This window comes from Sturnira hondurensis, unplaced genomic scaffold (assembly GCF_014824575.4).
Source record: "Sturnira hondurensis isolate 20B ecotype Veracruz unplaced genomic scaffold, ASM1482457v3 Scaffold0010128, whole genome shotgun sequence".
NCBI lineage: Eukaryota > Metazoa > Chordata > Mammalia > Chiroptera > Phyllostomidae > Sturnira > Sturnira hondurensis.
Genome location: NW_028082759.1, coordinates 16,399,229 through 16,420,020, shown reverse-complemented (window position 1 = coordinate 16,420,020; position 20,792 = coordinate 16,399,229). Strand labels below are relative to the sequence as shown.

General features: G+C 39.5%; 1 protein-coding gene across 3 annotated transcripts in view; it reads right to left on the bottom strand.

Annotated features, from left to right (window-relative positions):
- The window catches only part of INPP4B (inositol polyphosphate-4-phosphatase type II B), a 241,481-nt gene that overhangs the window by 132,840 nt on the left and 87,849 nt on the right, over positions 1-20,792 (bottom strand). For all 3 annotated transcript variants that reach the window (XM_037058473.1, XM_037058471.1, XM_037058472.1), the window contains 2 exons: positions 17,810-17,921; positions 11,469-11,541 (listed from right to left, as the gene is read on the bottom strand). In XM_037058473.1, the coding sequence (XP_036914368.1) occupies positions 11,469-11,541; positions 17,810-17,869 (133 nt within the window). In that variant the 5' untranslated portion in view covers positions 17,870-17,921. The remainder of the gene's footprint in view (positions 1-11,468; positions 11,542-17,809; positions 17,922-20,792) is intronic.

Sequence of the window (20,792 nt, the reverse complement as noted above, 5' to 3'; positions counted from 1 at the left end):
ATTTAAAGCAAATGTGCAGGGGCCAGTGTTAAGATAACACTTGATTCTATTTCCGTGTGAGGCCAGCACGCCCACCACACCTCCACGCGTCTATTCCAGGGCAGAATTTTATTTCTGTTGCTGTTGGGCATGAAAGTCTCATACGTGAAAGCTTAGTGCACGATAAAATATTAGGTCAATCAACAGTCAATTGCCTATGATTACAGGAAAGCCAATCAGAAAGAGAATTTGGCACTGAAGTGAATGAAAAGCTGTAAATAATACCGAGCACTGTATGTGAGCCTAGTCTCCCCAGTGTAGAAGGTAAAAAGCCTTTAAAAATTTTAGGGTTCTACAACATCGTATCTCATTCCCAACTTGGGTAAACACACAGTATTTTTCTGAACATTAAAATGAGGATGTGTTCATCCATTTCTCTGCAACTATTTATTTTCAGAGGTACAGTTTTGGGAAATTATCATTTTCAGTATTGATCCTACATCGGAAATCTTGATTTCAAATATCCTGTTCTTCAATGACCAGATTCAAAGCTTCCAGGGCACTGACCTACCACCTACTAAGGATGAGCCAGGGTTTACTGTTCAAAAGTGCCAACAGAAGCCAGAAAACATTGAATAGAATATTTCCAATCTATTCAGAGACAACACTTGACATCTAAAGTTGTATGATCATATTAAAAATTGTATGACCATATTTAACATAAATATAGAATGTATGTTTTATCAATTAGATTATATCACAGATCCATATATATAGTTAATAATATTTAGTTTATTTTATTGAAATATAATTGATGTATACCATGATATTAATTTCAAGCATACAATGTAGTGATTCCACATCTGAATATATTGTGATATGATCACAAGAAGTCTGGTTACCATTCATGCCATACAGAGTTAGACAATTTTTCCCTCATGATGAGAACTTTTAAAATCTACTCTCTTAGCGACTCTCGAACATGAAGTACAGTACTATCCATGATAGTCACCATGATGTACACTATATCCTCGTGACTTATTTATTTCATTATTGGGTATTTGTACACTTTGACCCCCTTAACCTTTTATCCCCATCCCCTTGCCAGCCACCAATCTGTTCTTTGTGGCTCTGAGTTCTCTTTTCTTCTTGTTTGTATTAGGTCTGGGTTTGTTTGTTTTTTTAGATTCCGTACGTAAGTGGGCTCACACAGTATTTGTCTTTGTCTGTTTTATGTCACTTAGCATAGTGACCTCCAGGCCCATCTGTTTTGTTACCAGTGGCAAGACTTCATTCTCTTCAATGGCTGAATAACATTTTGTTGTAAGAAAGCCCCACGTCTTCCCTATANTTTTCTTGTTTGTATTATGTCTGGGTTTGTTTGTTTTTTAGATTCCATACGTAAGTGGGCTCACACAGTATTTGTCTTTGTCTGTTTTATGTCACTTAGCATAGTGACCTCCAGGCCCATCTGTTTTGTTACCAGTGGCAAGACTTCATTCTCTTCAATGGCTGAATAACATTTTGTTGTAAGAAAGCCCCACGTCTTCCCTATATATTCAATAATTGACGGACACCTGGGTTGTTTCCACATCTTGGTGATTAAAAACAATGCTACAGTCAAATGGGGGGGGGGCATATATCTTTTTGAATTAGTATTTTCATTTTCTTTGGATAAAGACCCAGAAGTGGAATTGCTGAATCATATGAATCATATGGTAGTTCTATTTTTAATTTTTTTTTGAATAATTTTTTTTAAAGATTTTATTTATTTATTTATCTTCAGAGGGGAAGGAGAGAGGGAGAGAAACATCAATGTACGGTTGCCTTTTTTTTGTGCGTCCCCTGCTGGTAGTTAGCCTGCAGGAAACCGGCCCTGCAACCCAGGCATGTGCCCTGACTGGGAATTGAACCGCAATTGTCTGGTTCGCAGGCCCGCGCTCAATCCACTGAGCTACGCCAGCCAGGGCTATTTTTAATTTTTTTGAGGAAACCCCACACCATTTTCTATAATGTCTGCACCAATTTACATTCCCACCAATAGTGAACAAGGGTTCTCCACATCCTTGCCAACACTTGCTATTTCTTGTCTTTTTGATAATAGCCATCCCAATAGATGTGAAGTCATATCCTATAGTGATTTTGATCTCTATTTCCCTGATGCTTAGTGATGCTTAGTATGATTTCATGCATCTGTTGGTCAACTGCATGTTTTATTGTACTTAAAANTAATTTTTTTGAGGAAACTCCACACCATTTTCTATAATGTCTGCACCCATTTACATTCCCACCAATAGTGAACAAGGGTTCTCCACATCCTTGCCAACACTTGCTATTTCTTGTCTTTTTGATAATAGCCATCCCAATAGATGTGAAGTCATATCCTATAGTGATTTTGATCTCTATTTCCCTGATGCTTAGTGATGCTTAGTATGATTTCATGCATCTGTTGGTCAACTGCATGTTTTATTGTACTTAAAAAATGTTTATTAAGATACTCTATGCACATTTTATTAAATTGTTTCTTTTGCTAATGATTTATATCAGTTCTTTATATATTTTGCATATTAGACCTTATTAGATATATTTTCTATCATCTGAAACATAAAAACTTACAGGAAGTCAATACAAAACTGCATTTCATTCATTTTTAATCTGACAATGTTCCAAAGATATAAGAATGTTATTATAACATCTATTGTTCATATCTCTAGAGTTGGAGAAGAAAAAAAGTATATATCGGATTCAACAAAGTGTCAGTCAGATTAAACCACTCACAAGATGTTTTAAATTCCAATATAGTAAACATGATCAGGAGTATAAATGTATCCTTTTATAGCAAGACAAAAACTCCATCAGCAAATTGTCCAAATATGTTCTTACTAAGCTAAATAAATATTCAACTTCTTGGCTTATCTATATTCAGTACACGTGCTACCTTCTTAACCTATTTTTTTAAGAGTAAACAAAATCACTGTTTCTTTCAAACCATGGTTAAAAATATTTAGATCTTTCTTCCATTTTCTAAAACAATAATTACATTTAGAAAGTTTATACTTTGAATTAATTAACAAATTATAAAACTCTTCATTTTCTGTTATCACAAAATGAGTGCTACAACTTTTGATTTTATTGTGTTTTTTTTTGTTTTAATGCTCTTCATTGCATTCTAAATAGAAACCTTTGTTGAAATAGCTTAAGCAGAAATCAAAGAAATCAAGATCAATTTAATTAATGATCTCTGGAACCCTCCTAGTACACAACATCAAAGATTCCATAGGAACACAGTTGTTTTCACTGGAAACTCATGGGGTAAATAATTGAAAATACTAGACAACTTGATCATTAAAAAATTCCTAATAATGCCTCCTATCTGACTTGTATAATACAATTCTGATCATGTGAAACACACAGGTCTCTAAATATCAGTACTCAATTTTATGTATTTATCAGGATCTCAATATTGATATAGTGTGATCCACTTTCAACCTCATTTGGTCCAGTGGGATTTCTTATTGAACACCTACTACGTATAAAGTAATAATGCCTACTCTGTATCCTCAAGTACCATCGAATGGCATGTGACTTAAAAAATAAAAATACTCTGACCTGACTTTAAACTCCCGCACACATTTGTTGCACTGGTTACAAAAATGACCAGGGAAGATGCTCCCAATTCAAAATTCTTGTTGGGTTGATAGTGGGGAGATTCTGCCATCATTACACCAAAAAAGGTATGGTATTCCTGCATCAAATACTGAACAGTGGGTCATAAATGATGAATTTTTTGTCATTTTTAACACTTCTCTCCCACAGCAGAGAGAAAATTCCGACAGGTCTGCACATGCTCACTGGCTGCGTGAATGAGTCTGTCACGTTCACCCCTGACTTTCCACAGATGCCTCAAGTCATTGCCGGGGTCTTCCAGACAGAAACAAGTTAAAGGGGTTCATCACCACCAAACCAGTGCAACATGAAATGTTCAAGGGCCTTCTTTAAGAAGAAGAAAAAAAAGATTAAAGCTATGAATGATAAAGTGGGAATAAACACATATCTATCCAAAAATTGAATCTAAAAAACAAAGAAAATGAGCAAACAGAACAGAAACAGATTCACTGATACAGAGAACATTTTGACAGTTGCCAGATGAGAGGAGGTTGGGGGGATGGGCGAAACAAGTGAAAGGAATAAAGGTAGTTACAAAATTGTCACAGGGATATAAAATACAGCCTAGCGGACATAGTCAATAATATTCTAATAACTCTGTATGGTGTCAGAAGTGCAGAAGATTTATTGGAATGATCACTTAGAAAGTTATATAGTGTTTAATCACCAGCGCATATGCCTGAAGTTAATATAATATTGTATGTGAAATGTAACTGAAAAATAAAAATGATTTTTTTAAAAGATACATTTCTTTCTTTTTCTATTATTGTTTAATTATAGTTGTCCCCATTTTTCCTCCACTACTCTCTCCTGCCCTACCCATCCCCCACCTCCTACATTTAGTCTTCTTCCGCGCACTGTCTTTGTCCATGGGTCCTTTATACATTTTCCTTGACTTGACTCTTCCCCTTCTTTCCCCCATTATGCCCCTCTCTCTTTCCCTCTGGCTACTGTCAGTTTGTTCTTTATTTCCACCATACAATAGGTTCATCCCAGCAATAATATCTATCTATCATCTACTATATGTTCTTTTCAAAGAGAGTCCTGTGTGTGTTCTCTTCATTTGTTTCACCGCTCTTGCTAAAAAAAATGACAAAAAATATTACGTGGCAGATTCTACCCAGAGAAACACAGCAGAGATGTTCTGGACCATATTGTGGCCTTGTGATGGCTGAACGGGGTCAAGTTCTGCACTGGGACAGTAAGTGACACATCCCCTTGCATCCAGCACATCAGATGAATGAACACAAGGACAGAGAGTAAATGACAGATTCCCCCCAAATTGAAGCACAACTGCATTTTCTATATTGTTTTTCCTAGACACAGTGACTAGATAATGCACCACCTGCTTTTTGTGGATTAAGCAGGTGTGAACGCTCAGCTGCTCCAGTTCTGAATCACCAAAGTCAAGGTGCCAAGGAAACAGTCAACGTGGACAAGACACACAAGAGAGGTGACTGCTGGAGAGACCTGGGGCAGAAAAGACACACCAGGGAGACAGCATGGAGGTGATTTTCTCTGTGTGTGTTTGTGTGTGTCTCAGTTAGGGAAGTCAGTGGATTGGACAAAAAAACCTTGGAAATCTGGAATCAGGCCCCAGGGGCCCATCCAAAAGCCTTGTTTCATAAGATTGTCTTTAACTCATTTCTCCAGAGGAGGCATATTCGGGATTTTCTCCACGTACTTCTTTGCTTTTGGGAGGTGGTAGGAGCCACATACTGAAATGGAGTCTGACTTTATCGGCTTCAAGCCTTCCAAAATCATGATTTTATTGTACTTCAGATTCTTGTACAGATTCTATTCATTCTGTAGCTTTTAATTATGCAGTTGTTTAATAGCTCAATTATTCAGCTGAATGTACACACATTGCCTATTCTCCAAATGCTGCTTTAGTCTTACTACAGATAAGTCTGTGTAATCCAGTTAGATAATGATGCACTTTTATTTGTACTTGAAACTATCTTAGATTTATAAACATCTTAAATGTGTAGGTTGGGTCTTTTCAAGACTGGGTGAGAGCTGAAAAACCCAGTAGAAATCACTAAAACACTCTCCTAAGCATGGTTACTAGAGAAGAGAGAGCAAGAAAACCTAATGGGAACTCTGAAAATACAGCAAAGAGATGTCTTTTTAAAAATAATAAAAATTCAGGAAGGGGGTTGGAGTCTGAATGAAAAGGTGAAGGGATTAAGCCAAAAATTTTTAAAAAGCCTCACAGACACAAACAGTAGGGTCATTATCAGAGGGAAAGGGGAGTAGAGGAAGGTAGACGAGGGTAAAGAGGGGTAAATGAGGATGAAAAAGACTTGAATCTGGGTGGTAAATAAAATACAATGCTCATATACATATGACATATCATAGAATTGTACACCTAAAATCTATGTCATTGTATTAAACAATGTCACTCCATTAATTCAATAAAAATTAAAAAACAATAAAGATGAAATTCATTGTTAATAAACTCCCAAGGAAATTCTAGTTACTATTCTCTAACTTTGTTATAAAATCTAAGTTGCTATTGTGTGCTGTTCTGTTACAAATAAACAAACATGAAAACAAAATAGAATAGGAATGGGATAAAAGATGGGTTGGACAAAGTGCTAGTCTAGTAAAACCCATAAACTCTTGACCCTCCATCTTCAATTAAAGGCCAAGAATAAGAAAGACTATCATAGATATCAAAATAAAACTTAAAAGTAATATTTGTGGGACCTTAGTCTCCAATTGGTGATAACTGGTGAGTTGAGAGTACAGCATTTAGATGTCAGATTTTGGGTGGTCAAAGAAATGATTGCTTCCCTCTTTCTGATTTGATTTGTTCTATTTAATTCTAGTTCAGTTACTAAAATAAAGAACAAAACTAGAGAAGGTAGAAGCTGGCTCAGATTCACGCTGAGCAACCCAGAACACCCTGTAGCATCCTGAGCTCACCTTGTTTCTTGCCAATTTGCCTCTGTTCAAGGCTTTCCTTGCAACTCAGGGAAGCATCCCACACCTCTGCCAGTGTGCAGTAAATACAAACACTCCACAGAAATGAGCTTAAAACCTTGCAACCCAGACATTTCCCAGCATTCCTTTGGCCAAGAGAAGAAGAGCGAGAGCCCCAACTGGTTACATTAAGAGGGGGAAACGCAAGAGGAAGGGCACAGTGAAAATCTCACTGCAAGGGCAGCACAGGCATCAGAATGAAGAAAGAATAAACCCCAGTTGAAAGAAAGCCCTCCTCCCATTTCTCCACAGAACACCAACTTTTGGACGATATCATCTTCTTGTGTTTAGTTTTCTTCTAGTTTACCTAAAGTGGGCAGTGGAGGAGGTAACATATTTAGAAAGATAGTAGAGGCATTTGAAGGTGTTTAACAGATGATTCCATTAATTGTGAGATGGTGAAATTCACTCTCCCGCTGAAGCTTAGCATCCTCAGTATATTAGCACATGGTAATACATGAGAATTCCAAAAGAGCAAGGTTAATGGACTCCACATTTGTTAAAACAGCAAAGTGTAAAGAAATCCGGTGAGTAAGTATATAAGATCAAGGGCCATTGCTATAAGCCAAAGTGACTCCAAATTTTATATACGAGAGTTAAAAACACAAGGGCAAAACCTATTTAAACTAATGTGGATGGAATATAGAAGAGATGTCTTTATTAATTCAAAATGATATCATCTAAAATTCAATAAGGTAGTAGATTTAGTACCTCAAGAATGAAAAAAAAAAGAAGAAATCCGGGGATGTGTTTTTGCCTGGAATTCATCAAGACTCAAATAAGTATAGTAGGAAATTTTTGACAATCTCTTAAAATACTGAGTCACACATAGCTTTTGATGGCAGTGTCATGAGAATGTAACCTCAACTTTCAGCTCAGTTGTGTGATATTGTGAAAGCCAATTAAAATCTATGCTGTGATATGAGGCAGAAAACATCTCAAAATGAGAATTGGGTTGTGATCTTTAAGAAGAGTAATACATTATTTTATGTCAAACTTAAATAATTACATTTGAACATCCTTGGCTGTCAGACATACCCTTGGTGACTCTGAAGGACAGTGGACATATTGATACACAGCATGAAAGTGGCCTTTAAAGAATATAAAGGATAATTTCATGACTCAAGTATGGAATTCAACCAAGGAAGATGCTGTACCAGATGTAATGCTTACTGACAGGGGGAAACGCACTCTAAGTGTGAAGATAATAGAAAACTTGGGGACAGGGGCCATTCGCCGCATAGATTTGGCACAGTAATAGAAGGATACACCAGAGTACTTTGACAAGGAAAACTGGGAGAGTTAAGAAACACAGACAGAATTGTCATCCTGACAAAAATTTAAAACTGTGTGTCTGTGGTTAGTCTTATTAAATATCAATAACTCCTGAGAAAGACATCTGTAAATGACAAGGAAGTGACATGCGCCTCCATGTGAACCTGATGAAAATGAGCACCTTTATGAAATATCGGTAAAAAGAGATAAAACATAGCAAAAGCTAAACTAAGCTTTAGCTACTTCAATCATCTGAGAGTCTAAAAGGAAGTCAAAGGCTGTCCAGGCTGATCTGGTCATTTTTTAAAAACTGACCTGCGGAGAGGCTGACCTGTCTGTCAGGGTCACACTGCTGGTTGGCCTTGACACCAGATCTGACAGCCCGCCCCGTGCTCTTATGTTACAACCACAAGAGCCCATTTGTTCCTGTTCTGCTGCAGACAAGTTGCCTCAGTTGAAGTGATTAGCAGTGCATACTCGAGACCCAACTGTCCTGGACTTCCCTATGTTCAGAATTAACTCTGCCTACTCCCCCACCGGGCAACAAACAGATTTCGGTGTTACTACCATGTCGCTTAAATCAATAAGCAAATATTGAAAGAGGTAAACCTACTGTTTTAATAACTTTATTCTAAGTTATGTAATTAGAAAGTCAAACTATTGTGAGCAACAGCTTTACATTTCTAATGCTTCCTGTCTTCCAGTGTGCTGTGTTTCGGAGACTATTCAATCCAACAGCTGAAAGGAACTTGGTTTCCTACAGGGCTAAGGTGCTTCTCTATCTTTCTCATGGAATTGCAAATTCTGCCCCGCTCCTTCTCATCCTTTCCCTCCTTCTGCCCTCAATTCCCCAGACTCCCAACATACACATTCAACCTGGGAGACAAAACAGGGCATGAAAGAAATGAGACCTTAGGGGGAAGAGCTTTTTCTTTTTAGTCTTACAATAGATAACGGAATTTCCTGAATTATAAATGAAACCACTAGAGGTATAAATAGAAGAGGGAAGAGCTGCTGAAAGATATGACATTCTCTTCCTCTCACTCAATAAGTACTTCATAACTCACTGGAGGCTGGCAACCTCCATATAATACATTAATGCACAGAGTTGAGAAGAATGTCGATGGCTCCCTTTGCCCACAGATTAAAAAAATAGCACATGGGAACATAATGTACTCATTCTAAAGTTACAGAGTTTAGACAGATAAATAAATAGAACAAAAGACAAAGGTACACACAGGCCAAGTTCATACATATTCTATACCTGTACAGCACACTTTCATATTTTGAACAGAAACGTTTCATGAAAAGAACTTAGCTGTATTTTTAATTTTTTAAAAATCTAGCACACGCAATGCAATATACAGATGATGTACGATAGAATTGTACCCTTGAAACCTATATAATTTTATTAACCAATGTCATCCTAATAAATTTAATTTAAAAAATAAACAAAAAAAACTAGCCTTTATGCCATCTGACAGTCACTTAGTCTTATCTTTGCCAAATAAAAGAAAATACATGTGGCAAATTTCCAGGCTCAGAGTGCTCCTCCAGGTTCACTAGACTAAGATTGAAAAATGTCATTGGAACCCAGTGGAGTATCACCACCCGAAGTGTCACCTCCACGAAAAAAGAAAAGCAGTCATCCATCATCTCTCCTCCACTAAGGAAGGATATTTGAGTGGCAGAACACATCTGCTCCCATCAGTTTCAGGCAGTTGTCTTTTCATGTTCCAATTTACGTATGAGGAAGAGTGCCCAAGGAATTTGCAAGACTCACTGCAATCCCAAGAGCCACGCCTTTCAGGTGCGAGCGCACGAGGGTTAGGAGGTGCTGCATTGTTTCTCCCCGAGTTTCCTCTTCTCTTTCTCCTTGGGGAGTATATTCCCTTACTTGCAGAGCCATTTTTTCTTGTTTTGTCCTTGAAATTTATACTAAACCCATGAGGATTTTAAAATGATATTTCTTTTGGTGGGCATAAAAAATTACAAAGTTCACAGGAGTAGCTCAAATAATTATAGTGTAGATGATCTTATTGATAACGCGATTTGTGCAAACTCTGTTGAAAATGAACTTATCTCCCACACTCAATTTCATTTCTCAAAGCTGACATTTAGTAAGTGAAATAGATTATCTGGATATATTAAAATAGAGTCGTAAAGGTTTAGTTAACTTTCAGGTGGAAAAATCAATGAGAAGAGGACCCTTGGAGGATGTATTAGACAGTTTCGCCACACTGATAATTTATCAAGTGCTTCTGCAGTGCATGGCAGGCCTCTCTGTCCGGTAGCCCTTCCCTGTTCAATGAACAGCCCTCCATCATTACCTCCTTAATAAAAATAAAGAAAACAAAAAACATGTCATTTGGTCTTAAGCTGAGAAATAGCTGCTCTTCTTTGGTAGAATCCCTCATTCCCTATCAGTATAGTCAACGTGTTGTTGTTATTGTTAGATTTTCTTCTAGTTCTCTGTATGTACAAGCATAGTCAGAGCGTTGTCTTCCCTTTCCCCTCCCCTTTCTCTGTCATTAGTGGCTTCCTTCAGGGAACACCTGTTAATAGTTTAGGGGTTATGTATTAGTAAACCTTCGACGTACGGTATCAGTCATTAAGCTCATTATGAAGCTACCTATGTCTTTGTTTAAATGTACCACACAGCAGGGCTAGGAAAATATTAAAGCTGATTCTCTTGCTACACCAACATATTAATGAATGGCTTTTTAGTAATAGCACAGCCTAGTAATTATGAGCAAAGGCCTTGGGATCAAAACTGGATTTAAATTCTGAACCTGCTATTTGTTAAGTAGCTGACCTTGACCAATGGTCCCATCTGTCCCACGGGCATAATGATGAGAGTGCCTCCTTCACAGCACACATCAGATGTCGGAAAGCAAGGTAAGACAGGCACATAAGGCACTAAGCATACTGCCTGGCACTGTAATAATCATTATTTACTGTTATTATCACTGGCATCATAATTTACCTTATCATGCAAATAGTGGTCCCATATTTTACATATACATTTTATCGCACATTTTTAACTGTAGCGTAAGTGTCAGTTTTATTTACAAGGTCATAATTTAGCACATTGCTAAGAGCCTTGTTGAAATTCAAACACATTACCATAAGTAACACAGCAGATGCATACACCCCCCTGAATGCACTGACACGTGTGTGAATTTTTCCCACCAGGTCCATAGATCTACCGTTCCAGCCACTTTGATTTGAGTTCCATAATTAGGAAGTCAAACTAAATAAGAGCTTCACATTTCTTACACTTACTCTGTCCTCCAGTGTGTCTTGTTTCCGATCATATAAAACCCAACAGCTAACGGGATTGATATATTCTCGTATAAAGATTTAGAAAGTTATCTATACGTCTTTCACATAAACTTGCCAAGTTTCCTGCGTTCTGCAGGCACCTCACAATCACCAGTTCGATCACTGAGTGTTCGCAGATGATTCTGCGAGCAGGTTGCCTAGGTTCCACAGTGAGTTCCCAGGGAATTAAAATTCCTATTCGGGTGAAACGAAGTTTCTGGAGCTGAAGTACATACCTGCATTCAACAAGGATAGGTTGTCTTTTCCGCTCACACTCTCCGGGGCTGTACATTCATATACCAGTGCACACTAGAAAAAATAAAAGAAACGGGGAAAAAGGATGTTGGAAAATAATCAAAATAAGCAAATTCTTTGATGTTGTTTGCAAAAGATGAAGCTATCTATGCATATGGTTTCAAAAAAATTCGAAACAAGACATGGAAAACTATTTGCAGGTTTGTCTTTACGATGAAACTGGCTTATCCTATGATTATTTGAATATCACATGATTGTATTGTATAATGACAGACTACATTTCAGTTCTAGTTAAAGATGATCCAGGAAAGAAAGTAAAAAGTGGGAAAGGAATGTCCCGTAGAAAGTTTCTACGACAACAAACCACATGCGACAAGCAGAAGGATTTTGTTTTCCTAACAACAGGGATGATTTCGAATCAATAACAAGCAAGTTCCTTTCTAGCCTTTAAGTAAAGGCAACTTTAAATATAAAATAAAATATGTAGTTACACCTAACTACAAAAGGGAAAGAAGAGTTTTGTCTCTAGCAGAACAATGCAAACACTCTGCTCACCGACCCTTCGGGCAATTCGTTAATCAGCTGACCCAGAGGTCATGAGGCCCTGAGCCCTTTACAGAGTTGAGGACTTTCTAGACAGGAAAGAGGAGCTACTCAGAGGAGAATGTTGCCGTGTCCCCAGTGAGTAACCACAAGTGAGAGACAATATCCCAGATAACCCATTAATAAGTGTGGGCTCTCCCCAAGCTGCCCGTGAATTGTAAGTAACTGGGGAAGCAAAGTCTTCCAGCCCCTGTTCTCACACTAGCACCAGCATCTGTTCCTTGAAATGAGTTTCCTTCTATCTCAAGCCAAAAAAATAAACAAGCAAGAAGAAAAAAGCCAAGGGAAGGAGAAGAATGAATTTTCAAAGCGACTATGTCAAATACGTCAAACACAAACAAATGAATGCAGATGAGAACAAAACCCCAAAGCGTTCTTACAGTGAGGAGTTCTGAGGGACACGGCCACTGTGGCGGGCTCACGGCTTTGCTCAACCCCACGGACTCAGCCCAGCCTCCCAGGACGGTGCATCAGAACCGCAGGAGCTGTTCCCTGCCCATCCTGACCACCGGTCTCCCTTCACTCATCCTCCCCCGGCCCTGGACGCCTGCAAGGGTCATGGCCACTGAGGTCACTGATGATGACTAAATACATATATCCTTCAAGCATTTCCAGATGTTCATTTAATCCTTGATTTAAATGTTACTTTCTGGATTCTTGTAGTCCACTACTTCTTCTTCTATCAGAACATTCATCACATAACTCAGAAAATTTCTCGAGTACTTATATTGGGGTCCTAGTTCACTGCAAGAATAGATACCTGTAAACAGCTCCTAAAAGGTGATGTTCTCTAAATTCTGACAAACTAGAAGTCAGAAGGAACCTCTGCATTTCTTTAATCCACAGCTATTTTGGAAATACATTTTCTAAATCATAAGACAAGTGCACAGTGATGCTGAGAAACCCTTAAAACCCTTTCTCTCTCGGATTTCCAACATTTCCTCTCTCATTCTGACCTGCATAGGGCTGTTAAAATAATGTTTCACAAACACTACATCCATCATATTAACAGTCTGTTCTAGAATGCACAATGGTTATTTACTGACCCATCAAATCTTATAACCACAGACTAGACTTCACATCCTTCCCTGACTCATCTCTGCTATCCTTCCACATAAGCACCAGAAGTACAGTTACAGGCCATCCTCCTTTCCAAAAGATCATTGTCTGCAATACAGTGTAGACAGTTGAGATGAAACCCTTTTAGGGGAAAAGTCCACTGGGCACAGGGATCGGGCTGTCATCCTGAGAAGTCGCGCCCCTGCATGGAGACACCCCTGCTTTGGGGAATCAAAGCCGACTTTCTGTTTTCCACCCGGAGGCCTGCGATATTGACAAGTGGATACAGAAATGGGATGTCATACCTCCATAAACCTGTCCACACTGGGGGGAGAAATTTAGGATGATTTTAACCTAACAGCATTCTTATCTTGCAATTTTTGTATTGTATTTAAAGCTCTACTGTTCACAAGGATCTCGAGATTTAAATCCATGAAGCATAAACAGAAATTATCCCATAAATACTTATAAGCTAATTAATACTTTCATACTTGGACTTGGCAATTATTTTCAATTGTTCCCCAAGTGTAGCTTACATATCTCTTTAGATTGAAAGATTTTTTAAACAAAAAAAAATCGTATTTCTTATTTCCTTAGCCCATTTTATTTTGTACTGTTACAATGGACCCTAGAACCATTGTTACATTGTGCTAAGACAAAACAGAGAATGGAGACACTAAAATAAGATGAGGCACCTGTGTGGAAGGAGGCTGAAGCTACATGTGCTATTCTTTCTTCTCACAGTGATGGATATTCCCAGCAACACACACTTATAGTGTGTGTGCTCACAGTGTAATAACTTCACATCTGTGACTCTGAGCAGGCATCACACACTTTGGGGGCCACCTGTGGCTCCACGCACCTACTAATTTTGATGAATACTTTGAGAAGTGCCATTTAATAGTAATTACGGCCAAAGAGAAGAAACAAGATATGTAAAATTCTTGGAGCTTAATAATTTTAAATGTCACCAAACATATCAATTTGCTATTCACTGGGCTAGAAAATTAGCCAAATTGTAAGAGCAGAGATCATAAAGCTCTGTAGGAATCCCTCCAAGACCAATACTTCTTGGCAAAGCACTTTCATATCTGTTAGCTTATTCCTTAAATCATGGTTCTTTACATTTGGTCTGGAGTCTCCTGGAAGTCCCTGATACCATTTGGTTTTGCACCCTCTGTAGCATCCAGCAGGATAATGGGACCGGGTAGAAGTGAGAAAAAAAAAAAAAACTTGGAGTAGAGAGTGAGGTGATGGAAGGAACGGGGGCAGAATGGGTGGGACTTTAAGTCAGGTCACTGGAAGGATGTGGGTTCACCCCCCAGGGAGGTAAGAAGCTGCTGGAGGAATGGCATGTTCTGCATTCCATTTTCATAAGTGCTCTGCTGAGCACAGACCAGGGTGGGGTCGGGAGGAGGGAGTCAGGGAGACATTTATGAGACTATTGTGAAAATGTAAGTGACGGTCAGCGTTGGCAACAGTGTAGGGGTCATGAGTCCTTGGATTCCGGATTCACTAAGAAGTCGGAATCAACAGGATTTGCTGCCATATTCACTGTGAATATGAGGAAAAGGAAGGAGTCAAAAATAGCTCCAAAATGGAAAAAAAAAGTTTGGATACCTAATGCAACAATTCACCCAATATATTGGCTCTGTCCGAAGACAAGGCTAGTATTTTTTGTGAAGTTTTCTTTCTACTGCTATGTGGCACGGACACTCTGTCTTCTACTTCCATGTGTGCTTACATCAAATAAAAGTTGGAACTGGTGGAGGATGGTGAATAGCCCCCTGCTCCATCTTCCCTGGGCGAAAAGTATTCAGGGTGCAGCCAAAAGTAGGTTCACACTGGTGAGTGTGCGAAACACAGAATTTATCCTTGTGTGATTATTTATTAATCATTGTAGTATTTTTCATGCAAACAACTATAAACCTAGTTTTGTCCCACCCTGTATATTAATAATACGATTTGAGGAAACAAGTAGGTAAATGTCTATGAGAGAAGTTTGTGTTTTTTTAATATTTTATTTCATGCTCAGAAGGCTATGTAAAATTCAAAATGAAAATACAGTATTTTCTATCAGAGGTATTGCTAAAAACTGAATTGTGTTCCTTAAAATTCACACGTTGAAACCCAAACACCCAACGTGAATGTGTCTGGAGATAGGACCTTTAGGGAGTTAATTAAGGTTAAATGGGGTCATTAGGACGGGGCCCTAATTCAATAGGGCTGGTGTGCTGCCGGAGAGAAGGGGGCACCAGAGCATTCTCTCTCTCTCTTCCCCCCCTTGTCCCTCTCCCTCTCTCCACCCCCCCCTCTGCAATATACCGAGGAAAGGCCACATGAACACACAGCCAGGAGCCTGCTTACCAGGAAGAGAGCCATAGCTAGGAACTGAATCGTCTGGCATTCTGACACGGGACTTCCTAATTCTCCACAACTGTGAGAGAATAAATTTCGGTGTTTAAGCCACTCAGCCTATGATATTTCATTATGGCAGCTGAGCTGAGTAATACAGTTATTAATCTTTTCTCTGCTTCAATATGCATGAGGGATACCACGCGTCACCCACGCTCGTGACGACAGGTCTAAGAGTAGCTCTGTCTCTTTCTCCCTCGTCTACGCACACCAGTGTGAGGGATGCCCTTCTGTCCGTGACTCTGTCTTTTCCCATGCTTCAGTCCTTTACCAGCTTCAAGACTTCAATCTCCATTATTAACAAACTGTGTTAATGCACCTCAGTGATTCTGATTTAGCGAATCAGCAAAAGGGTCTTGGTGCTGGTATTTCTAACTAAGAGCGCAGATGACTGACCACACTTTGAAAAACACGGATATGAAGTTATTTCTACATGACTCTTCTGAATATCGTGCAGAGTGGACTTGCCCAGTGTCCCCCACTCAATCACGAATACGCCTAGGGACAGAGCGTATAGCAACTTTATTTAAAAACTTGCAAAAGGTCAAAGTGTACTCAGAATCCAGACAGGACAAAGGTGATGCCAGCAGAGATGGGTGTGCTTCCCATTTTTGTCACCTGTGACTCATGTGCCATGTGTGCTGACACTGTCACCTCCTATTTCTAGAACTTCTTAGTTGAGTCTCTTTTAAGTTCACATTTCTGGGTCAGAAATATAAAGCAGGACTTGGGTGGGGCATATGCCTGTCTATCGGGCTCTCTGGTTATGAAAAGAGTGTGATTCATCACAGTCACAGTGGCACAGCACAGGACTCACAGGGTGGGTGAGCTTTGAGGACAGGGTGGCCGGTCATGGATTCAGAGGCAGGGAAAGGAGCCCCCACTTCGAAGTGGGGCGCGTGTCTGCTCCTGACCCCCAGGCTCGCTGCCACAGGTGCAGACACCTTCTCTGCCTGTTTCTGCTCTCGGTCCCCGCCTCTGCCCTAAATCCTCCCTCCTGAACTCACCCCAGCATCCACACAGTAGTGATTGAGATGGTCTTACACAGAACCCCAAAGAACAGACGGATCGTATGAAGGGACCTGGCCCCAAAACAGGGGTCTTGACTGCACACGTCCTCAGAGGATCTGCTATGAGCGTCCACCAAGATCCTGACATCCGGCATTTGGAAGAAATCTGATTCAAACTTCGGCCTCCTTGGAATATTTTTGTGGTCTACGATATGCTCCAAGGGAGAGTAAGGGAACAGAGAGGCACAAGGCTGGAGGCAGCAGATAAGACCTCAGCCTCCCCTGGGGCAAGAACAGTGCATTTTTGAAATGTAGTCTTAGATACACTTTGTATAATTAATAATTTTTAAGTGTCATGTAAATACCATCTTCTGTGTAAATGTTTCCTTACTACCAGAATTCAAATGCTTCCAGATAAGAGACACTAAGCCAGAAGTGAAGTCAGACTAGGCCTCATCATTAAAAAAAAAATGTTCATTTACAAAAATGTAGGAATTATAGCATACACACGAACTCATTTTCCTGAAAAAAAACTATTAGCAGTTTTTAAATCTGTTCCCTGGGCTTCAGTAAAACAGGCAATTGCATTCCTGAGATGGAAATTTAGGATACTACTTGATATCAAGTTTCTCTTCCTTGGAAAAAAGGAAGTAAAAGGAAAGTAAAAAATCCCGGCACATCTTGATATGCTTTGACCTTTACCCTGGACTTCAAGGAAGCCGCTGGGCCTCCAGCGCGCATTGCCCCTCTGCTGGGTACTGTTCCTGCTTCTCTCTCTGCCGTTGCATGAGGCACCATGTTATTGAATCTGCCCCCTTCACGTGAAAATGAAATCCAAGTTTACACTGCGTCTTTTTCCAAAGAGCATTCTGAGAGTAGCCAAGTGCTTGCTTTTGGCAGCAGCCCTCCAGGACTTTCCTGGGCATCTCACGAAGGGTTAATTAAGGGAGAATGCCACCCAGATCTGCACTTTTGTTCCCACTGAGAAGGTGCAGAGTCAACACAGGAGCCAGGGGTGAGGAGGAAGGTGTTTCTGAGGGGCACCTGGCTCTGCAGAATCCCATGGTCCAGGGGATGAAAGACGCATCCAGCGCTCCAGTTCCAGAGCTGATTTCTTCTCATTCAGCTCTTAAATAATGAGACCGCACACCCCACAGAGGTGTTGGTGACTCCAGCATCTGGCAAAGATGATCACTTCTCATTTAATTTGTGCAATGAGCTGGCTGAGACCCTACCTTTTGTCCCTGCACGTCTGTCGTGATGTGGTCGGCTTCCCCGTCTTCAATCTCCCCCATCCTCACGACACTGACTTCTATGGTGCCAACGACTTTCCCACCATCGGAAGTTCTGCAACCAAAAATAAATGAAAAGGAAAGGTAAGAACCTCGGTCTTTCCTTAAATTACAGTTAGCCCCGCCTTCTCAGCAGTCTCACTTCCTGCAATTTCAGTTACCTCCTGTCAACTGTGGGCCAAAAATATTAAGTAGAAACATTCTGGAAATAAGCAATTCTTGAGTTTTAAACATGCATGTCATTCTGAGCAGCATGATAAAATCTCCCAGAGTCCTGCTCCCTCTTGCCCAGCACATGAACCATCCCTTTGTCCAGCATCTCCACATAGGACATAAAACACAATAAAATATTTGGAAAGAAAAAGATCACAGTCACATAACTTTTACTACAGTATAATGTTATACTTGTTCTATTTTATTATTAGTGTTGTTCATCTTTTGGTGTGCTTAATTTATAAATTAAACTTTATCATGGGTATGTGTGTATAGGAAAAACAAAAGAGTACAGTATGTAGCAGAGGGTGTGGCAAACCTGCAGTTTCGGGCACCCAGTGGGGGTGTCGAAATGTATTCCCCATGGATAAGAAAGGACTATAGTATGTCCAAACATATTTGTTTTTGAAAACCACTAACACTGCTATTTACTTCATTGGTTTTAATTAAACAAATCTGCTTAAAACACATCAGCGCATGCTAATGTTGGTGTTGTTTTTAATTTCAAAAGGAAATTAATGATGCGTTTGCAAGGTGAGTGCATGGATTGTCAACAATGACTTCAAGGGGATGAGAGCTCCGCCAGGTCGGGAGCGGCCTCGAGAGCTGCGGGTCCGGTCCTGTTTGGCAGCCTCCACGCCTCTGCCCAGCACAAACCACGGCCTTCCAAGCCAATTGCATGGGACTCTGTGTGCTTTACAGAAAATGCAGCTGAATGCAGCAGAGAAGAGAATCGACATCCCTGAATTCCTCTATCACCAGGCCATTGGCTACAAAATTTGCTTTTGTGTCTTTGCCCCAACATCATTTTTCTTTCTAAGAGACTAGGTAACAAGGACTCTCTCTGGGTAAACATGAGAAAGTTAAGGTATACACAGAGCAGAAATTAATCGTGGAGATCATTTAGTACAACGTATTGCTTTCTCAGACTGAAAAATCAGAGACTCAAAAAGATGGAAAGACTTGCCCAAAGTAAAGGATTCTCTCATTTTTTTTCCCTCTGGACAAGAAAATATACAGAATAAATGATGCTATTGTACCACAGAAATATGGTCACAATAATGATATTTCTCCCTCAAACCTTTTTTTTTGAAAATAGGTAGCAAGGCACCCCCCTGTTATGTGTTGCTGTACCTTCTGTTTAAGAATAAATGACTAATAGTAGTCACGTGGCAGTTTTCTTTTTTTTTTAAGATTTTATTTATTTATCTTTAGAGGGGAAGGGAAGGAGAGAAGGAGAGAAATATCAATGTGTGGTTGCCTCTCATGTGTCCCCTACTGGGAACTGGCCTGCAACCCAGGCATGTGCCCTGACCGGGAATCGAACCATGATCCTCTGGTTCGCAGGCCTGCACTCAATCCACTAAGCTACACCAGCCAGGGCACAGTTTTCTTTACTTAGCCATGCCTTTTCCTAAAATTTGTTTTTAACTCTAATCTGAATACTAATGCTGTCTTTCTTTAAACCAATTCCTTCTGTCACTATTTCATTATTGGAGATTTCAAAAAAGAGGCATGGGAAAACTAGTACAAGTAGTTTACCAAAAGGTTAATAAAAATAATGACTAAGTTAAGTAACAATTATATTACTAGATCATGAATTATGCTTTTGAGAAAACTGAAATAGAAAATTCTGTTGACATACACAGCTAATGTTACAATGTAATAAAGATTATGTACACAAAAAGTTATTTACTTGTTAAATAGCATATTAATAGTTCTTACTAAGATATAAAAAGCTTCTGGGCAATTTTTAAATCCATATAAATCATAATATTGACTCAGTTATTTAAAATTGACACAGAAAATGTATTCATCACCAAGAAGACGTGCACACAGATGACAGTATAATCTGCAACTGGGTGAAAAAACTACATTAGTTTCAATTCAGGAGCGGATTTAAGTCACTCATTATACCCTTTCCCCATTGAAAATGACGTGAGAACTTGTCATAACATATGATGTGACATAACTCTACAGTTTTTCAGTACCTGATGGTTAAATAGTTCATTGATTAGAACCCTCATGGGTAGCACCTATAATTTTTCCTAAGGGATTTGTAGACTTTCTCCCCTAAACTGATCATTAATAATAATTAAAGCTACCTCTATCTTCTCAGAAAAACTGTTTAATTTTTTTTTTTTTGCTTGAACAATCTGGGGTAGCTTAATGTACACCCTGTGTGTGATATTCTAAAGGTTTTCCTTGAACTGAAGCGAATCACGCACGTGATGATTTGGAACAGAAGGTAGAGGTGCCAGAGCCTAACCTGGGGCTGGGCGATACACGGATAGGTGCTGTATCAGTTACCAGTGGGAACTCGGGAGTTAGACTTCCCGTACCCGCCAGCGGCATGACCACGGCCAAGGATCTTGGCTACAAGAGACTTCCTGTGCAAAGTGCGGATGGTGATAACTTCGTTGTGAGGATTACGTGAAGGGACACGATTTTTGAGGTGTGCTCAAAACCATGTACAAAAGAAGCGTTTCCCCGTGTCCCCCACTTCTTCACCGAGTTTGTATGGTCCTTAATGTGTTATATTGCATTCAGTTTGATTCCCTCCAGAAATGTTTTACTAAAACAGTCATCAAATAGTATAGGAAAAGATGATAGGATCTTCTGTCATATGTGTTTCAACAGTGATAAAGTACTCATTAGAGATATAAAGCTTTAGGTAATAAAAGATGATGTTATAAAGCTTCCATTCCTAACA